The sequence below is a fragment of the Daphnia magna genome, linkage group LG8 (genome assembly GCF_020631705.1).
Source record: "Daphnia magna isolate NIES linkage group LG8, ASM2063170v1.1, whole genome shotgun sequence".
Taxonomy (NCBI): Eukaryota; Metazoa; Arthropoda; class Branchiopoda; order Diplostraca; family Daphniidae; genus Daphnia; species Daphnia magna.
In genome coordinates, this window is record NC_059189.1 from 1,108,528 (window position 1) to 1,120,677 (window position 12,150).

General features: G+C 33.5%; 1 protein-coding gene across 8 annotated transcripts; it reads right to left on the reverse strand.

Moving 5' to 3' along the window:
- Window positions 1-9,185: 9,185 nt before the first annotated feature.
- On the reverse strand, window positions 9,186-10,604 carry LOC116929877. Of its 8 annotated transcripts, none has more exons than XR_006650031.1 (4): window positions 10,246-10,604; window positions 10,099-10,179; window positions 9,518-9,539; window positions 9,186-9,444 (listed from the first exon to the last, which is right to left on the reverse strand). XR_006650031.1 is itself a non-coding variant. In XM_045177647.1 (4 exons), the coding sequence occupies exons 1-4, from the start codon at window positions 10,255-10,257 to the stop codon at window positions 9,229-9,231; spliced, it is 327 nt and encodes a 108-aa protein (XP_045033582.1). In that variant the 5' UTR covers window positions 10,258-10,581; the 3' UTR covers window positions 9,186-9,228. The 8 variants fall into 8 exon arrangements, 1 of the variants encoding a protein (XP_045033582.1); XM_045177647.1 differs by having other exon boundaries at window positions 10,250-10,581; XR_006650029.1 differs by lacking the exon at window positions 9,518-9,539 and having other exon boundaries at window positions 10,250-10,604.
- Window positions 10,605-12,150: the final 1,546 nt, after the last annotated feature.

The window sequence follows — 12,150 nt, forward strand, 5'->3', positions numbered from 1 at the left end:
TTTTGACAAAAGTGGGAAGGCTATACCCTTCCCACTTTTTCATTTTTGGACAAATTTCAAATTTTGCTTAAAATACATGAATTTGATTCAGAATTGAATGAAAATCACGAAAATCAGGTTTATTTTTCTATTGGTTTTATAGTTTTTGATTTAAACGTTAAAAAGCCTAAATTAAGTTGTTGCGCTAACAGCACTGTTTTCGTTAATTTTTGAAACGGCTGGTATAATGAGAAAACCAATCACTAAATCGAAATCAGCGTTTAATTTCGATTATGCCGTATGATTTTTGGATAATTTCAAGAGATGTCGTTTTTGGCCGATTTTGACAAAAGTGGGAAGGCTATACCCTTCCCACTTTTTCATTTTTGGACAAATTTCAAATTTTGCTTAAAATACATGAATTTGATTCAGAATTGAATGAAAATCACGAAAATCAGGTTTATTTTTCTATTGGTTTTATAGTTTTTGATTTAAACGTTAAAAAGCCTAAATTAAGTTGTTGCGCTAACAGCACTGTTTTCGTTAATTTTTGAAACGGCTGGTATAATGAGAAAACCAATCACTAAATCGAAATCAGCGTTTAATTTCGATTATGCCGTATGATTTTTGGATAATTTCAAGAGATGTCGTTTTTGGCCGATTTTGACAAAAGTGGGAAGGCTATACCCTTCCCACTTTTTCATTTTTGGACAAATTTCAAATTTTGCTTAAAATACATGAATTTGATTCAGAATTGAATGAAAATCACGAAAATCAGGTTTATTTTTCTATTGGTTTTATAGTTTTTGATTTAAACGTTAAAAAGCCTAAATTAAGTTGTTGCGCTAACAGCACTGTTTTCGTTAATTTTTGAAACGGCTGGTATAATGAGAAAACCAATCACTAAATCGAAATCAGCGTTTAATTTCGATTATGCCGTATGATTTTTGGATAATTTCAAGAGATGTCGTTTTTGGCCGATTTTGACAAAAGTGGGAAGGCTATACCCTTCCCACTTTTTCATTTTTGGACAAATTTCAAATTTTGCTTAAAATACATGAATTTGATTCAGAATTGAATGAAAATCACGAAAATCAGGTTTATTTTTCTATTGGTTTTATAGTTTTTGATTTAAACGTTAAAAAGCCTAAATTAAGTTGTTGCGCTAACAGCACTGTTTTCGTTAATTTTTGAAACGGCTGGTATAATGAGAAAACCAATCACTAAATCGAAATCAGCGTTTAATTTCGATTATGCCGTATGATTTTTGGATAATTTCAAGAGATGTCGTTTTTGGCCGATTTTGACAAAAGTGGGAAGGCTATACCCTTCCCACTTTTTCATTTTTGGACAAATTTCAAATTTTGCTTAAAATACATGAATTTGATTCAGAATTGAATGAAAATCACGAAAATCAGGTTTATTTTTCTATTGGTTTTATAGTTTTTGATTTAAACGTTAAAAAGCCTAAATTAAGTTGTTGCGCTAACAGCACTGTTTTCGTTAATTTTTGGAAACGGCTGGTATAATGAGAAAACCAATCACTAAATCGAAATCAGCGTTTAATTTCGATTATGCCGTATGATTTTTGGATAATTTCAAGAGATGTCGTTTTTGGCCGATTTTGACAAAAGTGGGAAGGCTATACCCTTCCCACTTTTTCATTTTTGGACAAATTTCAAATTTTGCTTAAAATACATGAATTTGATTCAGAATTGAATGAAAATCACGAAAATCAGGTTTATTTTTCTATTGGTTTTATAGTTTTTGATTTAAACGTTAAAAAGCCTAAATTAAGTTGTTGCGCTAACAGCACTGTTTTCGTTAATTTTTGAAACGGCTGGTATAATGAGAAAACCAATCACTAAATCGAAATCAGCGTTTAATTTCGATTATGCCGTATGATTTTTGGATAATTTCAAGAGATGTCGTTTTTGGCCGATTTTGACAAAAGTGGGAAGGCTATACCCTTCCCACTTTTTCATTTTTGGACAAATTTCAAATTTTGCTTAAAATACATGAATTTGATTCAGAATTGAATGAAAATCACGAAAATCAGGTTTATTTTTCTATTGGTTTTATAGTTTTTGATTTAAACGTTAAAAAGCCTAAATTAAGTTGTTGCGCTAACAGCACTGTTTTCGTTTATTTTTGAAACGGCTGGTATAATGAGAAAACCAATCACTAAATCGAAATCAGCGTTTAATTTCGATTATGCCGTATGATTTTTGGATAATTTCAAGAGATGTCGTTTTTGGCCGATTTTGACAAAAGTGGGAAGGCTATACCCTTCCCACTTTTTCATTTTTGGACAAATTTCAAATTTTGCTTAAAATACATGAATTTGATTCAGAATTGAATGAAAATCACGAAAATCAGGTTTATTTTTCTATTGGTTTTATAGTTTTTGATTTAAACGTTAAAAAGCCTAAATTAAGTTGTTGCGCTAACAGCACTGTTTTCGTTAATTTTTGAAACGGCTGGTATAATGAGAAAACCAATCACTAAATCGAAATCAGCGTTTAATTTCGATTATGCCGTATGATTTTTGGATAATTTCAAGAGATGTCGTTTTTGGCCGATTTTGACAAAAGTGGGAAGGCTATACCCTTCCCACTTTTTCATTTTTGGACAAATTTCAAATTTTGCTTAAAATACATGAATTTGATTCAGAATTGAATGAAAATCACGAAAATCAGGTTTATTTTTCTATTGGTTTTATAGTTTTTGATTTAAACGTTAAAAAGCCTAAATTAAGTTGTTGCGCTAACAGCACTGTTTTCGTTAATTTTTGAAACGGCTGGTATAATGAGAAAACCAATCACTAAATCGAAATCAGCGTTTAATTTCGATTATGCCGTATGATTTTTGGATAATTTCAAGAGATGTCGTTTTTGGCCGATTTTGACAAAAGTGGGAAGGCTATACCCTTCCCACTTTTTCATTTTTGGACAAATTTCAAATTTTGCTTAAAATACATGAATTTGATTCAGAATTGAATGAAAATCACGAAAATCAGGTTTATTTTTCTATTGGTTTTATAGTTTTTGATTTAAACGTTAAAAAGCCTAAATTAAGTTGTTGCGCTAACAGCACTGTTTTCGTTAATTTTTGAAACGGCTGGTATAATGAGAAAACCAATCACTAAATCGAAATCAGCGTTTAATTTCGATTATGCCGTATGATTTTTGGATAATTTCAAGAGATGTCGTTTTTGGCCGATTTTGACAAAAGTGGGAAGGCTATACCCTTCCCACTTTTTCATTTTTGGACAAATTTCAAATTTTGCTTAAAATACATGAATTTGATTCAGAATTGAATGAAAATCACGAAAATCAGGTTTATTTTTCTATTGGTTTTATAGTTTTTGATTTAAACGTTAAAAAGCCTAAATTAAGTTGTTGCGCTAACAGCACTGTTTTCGTTAATTTTTGAAACGGCTGGTATAATGAGAAAACCAATCACTAAATCGAAATCAGCGTTTAATTTCGATTATGCCGTATGATTTTTGGATAATTTCAAGAGATGTCGTTTTTGGCCGATTTTGACAAAAGTGGGAAGGCTATATCCCTTCCCACTTTTTCATTTTTGGACAAATTTCAAATTTTGCTTAAAATACATGAATTTGATTCAGAATTGAATGAAAATCACGAAAATCAGGTTTATTTTGCTATTGGTTTTATAGTTTTTGATTTAAACGTTAAAAAGCCTAAATTAAGTTGTTGCGCTAACAGCACTGTTTTCGTTAATTTTTGAAACGGCTGGTATAATGAGAAAACCAATCACTAAATCGAAATCAGCGTTTAATTTCGATTATGCCGTATGATTTTTGGATAATTTCAAGAGATGTCGTTTTTGGCCGATTTTGACAAAAGTGGGAAGGCTATCTTTCCCACTTTTTCAATTTTTGACAAATTTCAATCACTAAATTGTTTAATACATGAATTTGATAATTCAGAATTGAATGAAAATCACGAAAATCAGGTTTATTTTTCTATTGGTTTTATAGTTTTTGATTTAAACGTTAAAAAGCCTAAATTAAGTTGTTGCGCTAACAGCACTGTTTTCGTTAATTTTTGAAACGGCTGGTATAATGAGAAAACCAATCACTAAATCGAAATCAGCGTTTAATTTCGATTATGCCGTATGATTTTTGGATAATTTCAAGAGATGTCGTTTTTGGCCGATTTTGACAAAAGTGGGAAGGCTATACCCTTCCCACTTTTTCATTTTTGGACAAATTTCAAATTTTGCTTAAAATACATGAATTTGATTCAGAATTGAATGAAAATCACGAAAATCAGGTTTATTTTTCTATTGGTTTTATAGTTTTTGATTTAAACGTTAAAAAGCCTAAATTAAGTTGTTGCGCTAACAGCACTGTTTTCGTTTAATTTTTGAAACGGCTGGTATAATGAGAAAACCAATCACTAAATCGAAATCAGCGTTTAATTTCGATTATGCCGTATGATTTTTGGATAATTTCAAGAGATGTCGTTTTTGGCCGATTTTGACAAAAGTGGGAAGGCTATACCCTTCCCACTTTTTCATTTTTGGACAAATTTCAAATTTTGCTTAAAATACATGAATTTGATTCAGAATTGAATGAAAATCACGAAAATCAGGTTTATTTTTCTATTGGTTTTATAGTTTTTGATTTAAACGTTAAAAAGCCTAAATTAAGTTGTTGCGCTAACAGCACTGTTTTCGTTTAATTTTTGAAACGGCTGGTATAATGAGAAAACCAATCACTAAATCGAAATCAGCGTTTAATTTCGATTATGCCGTATGATTTTTGGATAATTTCAAGAGATGTCGTTTTTGGCCGATTTTGACAAAAGTGGGAAGGCTATACCCTTCCCACTTTTTCATTTTTGGACAAATTTCAAATTTTGCTTAAAATACATGAATTTGATTCAGAATTGAATGAAAATCACGAAAATCAGGTTTATTTTTCTATTGGTTTTATAGTTTTTGATTTAAACGTTAAAAAGCCTAAATTAAGTTGTTGCGCTAACAGCACTGTTTTCGTTAATTTTTGAAACGGCTGGTATAATGAGAAAACCAATCACTAAATCGAAATCAGCGTTTAATTTCGATTATGCCGTATGATTTTTGGATAATTTCAAGAGATGTCGTTTTTGGCCGATTTTGACAAAAGTGGGAAGGCTATACCCTTCCCACTTTTTCATTTTTGGACAAATTTCAAATTTTGCTTAAAATACATGAATTTGATTCAGAATTGAATGAAAATCACGAAAATCAGGTTTATTTTTCTATTGGTTTTATAGTTTTTGATTTAAACGTTAAAAGCCTAAATTAAGTTGTTGCGCTAACAGCACTGTTTTCGTTAATTTTTGAAACGGCTGGTATAATGAGAAAACCAATCACTAAATCGAAATCAGCGTTTAATTTCGATTATGCCGTATGATTTTTGGATAATTTCAAGAGATGTCGTTTTTGGCCGATTTTGACAAAAGTGGGAAGGCTATACCCTTCCCACTTTTTCATTTTTGGACAAATTTCAAATTTTGCTTAAAATACATGAATTTGATTCAGAATTGAATGAAAATCACGAAAATCAGGTTTATTTTTCTATTGGTTTTATAGTTTTTGATTTAAACGTTAAAAAGCCTAAATTAAGTTGTTGCGCTAACAGCACTGTTTTCGTTTAATTTTTGAAACGGCTGGTATAATGAGAAAACCAATCACTAAATCGAAATCAGCGTTTAATTTCGATTATGCCGTATGATTTTTGGATAATTTCAAGAGATGTCGTTTTTGGCCGATTTTGACAAAAGTGGGAAGGCTATACCCTTCCCACTTTTTCATTTTTGGACAAATTTCAAATTTTGCTTAAAATACATGAATTTGATTCAGAATTGAATGAAAATCACGAAAATCAGGTTTATTTTTCTATTGGTTTTATAGTTTTTGATTTAAACGTTAAAAAGCCTAAATTAAGTTGTTGCGCTAACAGCACTGTTTTCGTTTATTTTCGAAACGGCTGGTATAATGAGAAAACCAATCACTAAATCGAAATCAGCGTTTAATTTCGATTATGCCGTATGATTTTTGGATAATTTCAAGAGATGTCGTTTTTGGCCGATTTTGACAAAAGTGGGAAGGCTATACCCCTTCCCTTTTTCATTTTTGGACAAATTTCAAATTTTGCTTAAAATACATGAATTTGATTCAGAATTGAATGAAAATCACGAAAATCAGGTTTATTTTTCTATTGGTTTTATAGTTTTTGATTTAAACGTTAAAAAGCCTAAATTAAGTTGTTGCGCTAACAGCACTGTTTTCGTTAATTTTTCGAAACGGCTGGTATAATGAGAAAACCAATCACTAAATCGAAATCAGCGTTTAATTTCGATTATGCCGTATGATTTTTGGATAATTTCAAGAGATGTCGTTTTTGGCCGATTTTGACAAAAGTGGGAAGGCTATACCCTTCCCACTTTTTCATTTTTGGACAAATTTCAAATTTTGCTTAAAATACATGAATTTGATTCAGAATTGAATGAAAATCACGAAAATCAGGTTTATTTTTCTATTGGTTTTATAGTTTTTGATTTAAACGTTAAAAAGCCTAAATTAAGTTGTTGCGCTAACAGCACTGTTTTCGTTAATTTTTGAAACGGCTGGTATAATGAGAAAACCAATCACTAAATCGAAATCAGCGTTTAATTTCGATTATGCCGTATGATTTTTGGATAATTTCAAGAGATGTCGTTTTTGGCCGATTTTGACAAAAGTGGGAAGGCTATACCCTTCCCACTTTTTCATTTTTGGACAAATTTCAAATTTTGCTTAAAATACATGAATTTGATTCAGAATTGAATGAAAATCACGAAAATCAGGTTTATTTTTCTATTGGTTTTATAGTTTTTGATTTAAACGTTAAAAAGCCTAAATTAAGTTGTTGCGCTAACAGCACTGTTTTCGTTTATTTTTGAAACGGCTGGTATAATGAGAAAACCAATCACTAAATCGAAATCAGCGTTTAATTTCGATTATGCCGTATGATTTTTGGATAATTTCAAGAGATGTCGTTTTTGGCCGATTTTGACAAAAGTGGGAAGGCTATACCCTTCCCACTTTTTCATTTTTGGACAAATTTCAAATTTTGCTTAAAATACATGAATTTGATTCAGAATTGAATGAAAATCACGAAAATCAGGTTTATTTTTCTATTGGTTTTATAGTTTTTGATTTAAACGTTAAAAAGCCTAAATTAAGTTGTTGCGCTAACAGCACTGTTTTCGTTAATTTTTGAAACGGCTGGTATAATGAGAAAACCAATCACTAAATCGAAATCAGCGTTTAATTTCGATTATGCCGTATGATTTTTGGATAATTTCAAGAGATGTCGTTTTTGGCCGATTTTGACAAAAGTGGGAAGGCTATACCCTTCCCACTTTTTCATTTTTGGACAAATTTCAAATTTTGCTTAAAATACATGAATTTGATTCAGAATTGAATGAAAATCACGAAAATTAGGTTTATTTTTCTATTGGTTTTATAGTTTTTGATTTAAACGTTAAAAAGTCTAAATTAAGTTGTTGCGCTAAAAGCACTGTTTTCGTTTATTTTCGAAACGGCTGGTATAATGAGAAAACCAATCACTAAATCGAAATCAGCGTTTAATTTCGATTATGCTGTATGATTTTTGGATCATTTCAAGAGATGTCGTTTTTGGCCGATTTTGACAAAAGTGGGAAGGCTATACCCTTCCCACTTTTTCATTTTTGGACAAATTTCAAATTTTGCTTAAAATACATGAATTTGATTCAGAATTGAATGAAAATCACGAAAATCAGGTTTATTTTTCTATTGGTTTTATAGTTTTTGATTTAAACGTTAAAAAGCCTAAATTAAGTTGTTGCGCTAACAGCACTGTTTTCGTTAATTTTTGAAACGGCTGGTATAATGAGAAAACCAATCACTAAATCGAAATCAGCGTTTAATTTCGATTATGCCGTATGATTTTTGGATAATTTCAAGAGATGTCGTTTTTGGCCGATTTTGACAAAAGTGGGAAGGCTATACCCTTCCCACTTTTTCATTTTTGGACAAATTTCAAATTTTGCTTAAAATACATGAATTTGATTCAGAATTGAATGAAAATCACGAAAATCAGGTTTATTTTGCTATTGGTTTTATAGTTTTTGATTTAAACGTTAAAAAGCCTAAATTAAGTTGTTGCGCTAACAGCACTGTTTTCGTTAATTTTTGAAACGGCTGGTATAATGAGAAAACCAATCACTAAATCGAAATCAGCGTTTAATTTCGATTATGCCGTATGATTTTTGGATAATTTCAAGAGATGTCGTTTTTGGCCGATTTTGACAAAAGTGGGAAGGCTATACCCTTCCCACTTTTTCATTTTTGGACAAATTTCAAATTTTGCTTAAAATACATGAATTTGATTCAGAATTGAATGAAAATCACGAAAATTAGGTTTATTTTTCTATTGGTTTTATAGTTTTTGATTTAAACGTTAAAAAGTCTAAATTAAGTTGTTGCGCTAAAAGCACTGTTTTCGTTTATTTTCGAAACGGCTGGTATAATGAGAAAACCAATCACTAAATCGAAATCAGCGTTTAATTTCGATTATGCTGTATGATTTTTGGATCATTTCAAGAGATGTCGTTTTTGGCCGATTTTGACAAAAGTGGGAAGGCTATACTCTTCCCACTTTTTCATTTTTGGACAAATTTCAAATTTTGCTTAAAATACATGAATTTGATTCAGAATTGAATGAAAATCACGAAAATCAGGTTTATTTTTCTATTGGTTTTATAGTTTTTGATTTAAACGTTAAAAAGCCTAAATTAAGTTGTTGCGCTAACAGCACTGTTTTCGTTAATTTTTGAAACGGCTGGTATAATGAGAAAACCAATCACTAAATCGAAATCAGCGTTTAATTTCGATTATGCCGTATGATTTTTGGATAATTTCAAGAGATGTCGTTTTTGGCCGATTTTGACAAAAGTGGGAAGGCTATACCCTTCCCACTTTTTCATTTTTGGACAAATTTCAAATTTTGCTTAAAATACATGAATTTGATTCAGAATTGAATGAAAATCACGAAAATCAGGTTTATTTTTCTATTGGTTTTATAGTTTTTGATTTAAACGTTAAAAAGCCTAAATTAAGTTGTTGCGCTAACAGCACTGTTTTCGTTAATTTTTGAAACGGCTTGTTTATCGAGAAAACCAATGACTAATTCGAAATCAGCGTTCAATTTCGATTATGCCGTGTTATTTTGGATAATTTCAAGAGATGTCGTTTTTGGCCGATTTTGACAAAAATGGGAAGGCGGGGTGAAGCGGGGATGATTACTTCACACTTCGTCTTCATCCTACATGGATACGTTGTCAGCTTTGCCGTAAGGACAAACGGTTTCCGAGATTCCATGGCGAATTGGCGACCAGGCCGGACCCTATCGGGAACTTCCTGAACGGAGTGAGGGCCTTTATTTTACAAAACATGCATGACAGTTGATGTAATGAATATTTGATAAACATACCATTAATTTCAGATAAATAATCCTTCAAAATACCAGCGTATATATCCCCCAAAATTGAGAAAAATTACAAGCAGTGATTAAACTTGTCAGAGATAACGCACCTATCGAAAGATATCTCAGTAATGAAACCCGACTTCTTGCAGGCCTACCAACTGTTTTTCTTTTATTGTAACCATTCAATTGAGGAATTTTGAATAGATTCTGCGCTGCCATCTATCGTCAATTTAATCAGTAATAGAGCAAGGGCGAAGCGCGTACCCCCTAATGTTTTACGAGCGCACCTTACTATTTTAAGAGAGAAATTGCGGCTGGCGGCCATGTTTGTATCTCGATACAAAATGCAAGATTTGCTTTTTCATAGCACATATTATCTAATTATAAAGATTGTCTTCATGTAATGTCACATCCTCACATCAAAGATCACAAATGTTGTACATGTTGGAATGACAAATCTTAATAATTAAACCAATGAGCTAAAACCATTTAGGAGTTGTAGAGCAGTAGATAATTCATCGCTACAGGTAAAATCAACATCAAATGGTATATTATTCAACAACTTTGTTAATGGGTAACTGATTTACCTTTCAAATGATTGGATGCAATTTATTTCAAGATATTCCAACTGCAACCAGTATGGTATGAAACATATGGTCAAGTCTAACCTGTAGAAAGTTAATTATACATTATAACCCCAATACCAAAGCAATAAATAATGTAGTTTTACTCACTTACTGATTCATGAGCTGTTAGATTTGATGTTTTGGTTTCACTAAGACGTTTCGTACTAAAGTGTAAAACTTGTGAAGCAATTGTGGAAAGTGGAAAACGTCCTAGTGAAAATTGGCCACCAGTGGCAGCACTAACTTGGTACGATTGGCCCGAGGCGTCTGTGGGTGGGTGGGAGGACGCAAGTTCCCAAATACACAGAGAGATACCCTGTTTCCTGGCCGTTACTGTAGATGGCTATGAAGTAAAGACAGCAATCGGCTCCATAAGCCTGAGAGGAATCATCTGAAGCGATGCTCCTGCTTGCCGGTAGGGGTCAGGTCGTACGCCTTAGGAACGTGAACATTCATTTTCCTGTTTCCGTACTGTTTACGTGCTTCACACACACGCATTTTCGGGTATATATAATTCATATGGATAGCATTGGTATATATTTGTAGCATGGTTCAAGATAACTTCCTATTAAATTAATCGACTTTTCGGTGGGATTGCCATATGTCGACATATGCATTTTCTGCTAAGATACCCGCAAGAGGCGCTCCCACCGGTGAAAATCATTCTTTCACCCCGACCGCCCTGACCCAAAACACCCCGTTTTTTTTTTTTTTAATAGTAATCCCCGCAAGAGGTTACCCTTTTTCTGGGAGGGAAAATAGCCATAGTGGAGGAACCAGGTCTAGGGCCAACCCAGGGCCAGAAGGGCTCGGCCCCGATCACATCCTAATCGGGGACACCGTTAAGCTTCCCCGATCAAAATGAATCGGGGAAGTTCGGTGCGGGAATTTCTTTTTTCGGTGCCTAACGGTGCTATAATCGGTGCTGCACCGATAGCACCGCTTCAGCCATAGGGGGTTAGTTTTACCAGTGACCTTGAGTTCTGATAGGCCAACGAGAATCACGTGACTAGGGTCACATTTTGTTCTTGTTGGCCGCAGGGCAACTACCAATTTAGATCACTATTCATTGATAATCGGGGAAGGCACCGATCACCGATATCACCGCACCGAGCACCGAAATCACTTCGCCGATTAAGATTATCCCCGCACCGGATCGACTAAAAAGCTCCCCGATTGGCGCGGAGCCGAGCGCTACCCAGGGGTAGGGCTCGGCCCCGATCGTTTTCAATCGGGGCGAACCGCGGTTTGTCGCGCAAAAATCCCCAAACCGTCGGTTCGGTTTAGCCGTTTTTTACTTCGGTGCGGTTCTCGGTTTGGAATTCGGTCAAACCGGTGCGAACCGCCACCATTTTGAAATTTTTTTGAAAATTTGGCGGAAATTTCAAATCAACCAATCAAATCGTGTTGAGCGTAAAGTGATGTCAATGGTTGCCAGGTGGGACCTGAGTTGAACTTCGAACTTTGACTAATTGACTTAATTGAGTCAGGTCAGGCTGTCAGGCATTGCTGTTATGCTGAATGCTGTATACTGTATAGTCACATTCGCACCACAAGCTGTTTGAGTTTGACTGAGAATTGAATTGCACAATGGCAATTAAACGAGGATCAAAATCCAGCAAAAGTTTGGAGTCTTCAGCTTCAGGAGCGAAAAAACGAACAAGTTCGGCTTTATCAAGCATCAATGGTGAAACTGAAATCTTGTTCGACATTAGTGATGATGAACAATCAATTTCACGAACGTCTACTCCTGTCCGTAAGTATTAATAAAATCATATGAATTAAATTGTTTGTATCTTATTGAAATTAACTATTTACAAAAGGCACAGAGACACATACAATTTTCCCACTCGGTAGTGGTGGTAAAGGAAACGATGTAGAAAGTCTGTCAGAATTTCAAACAACTCAGCTGTCTGTCAGCAATTCAAACCATACACCGCGGTTTTACCGCGGTTTTGGGTCACACCGCGGATTTCCTAAAACCGCGGTGTGACCCGTAAGAACCGCGGTGTG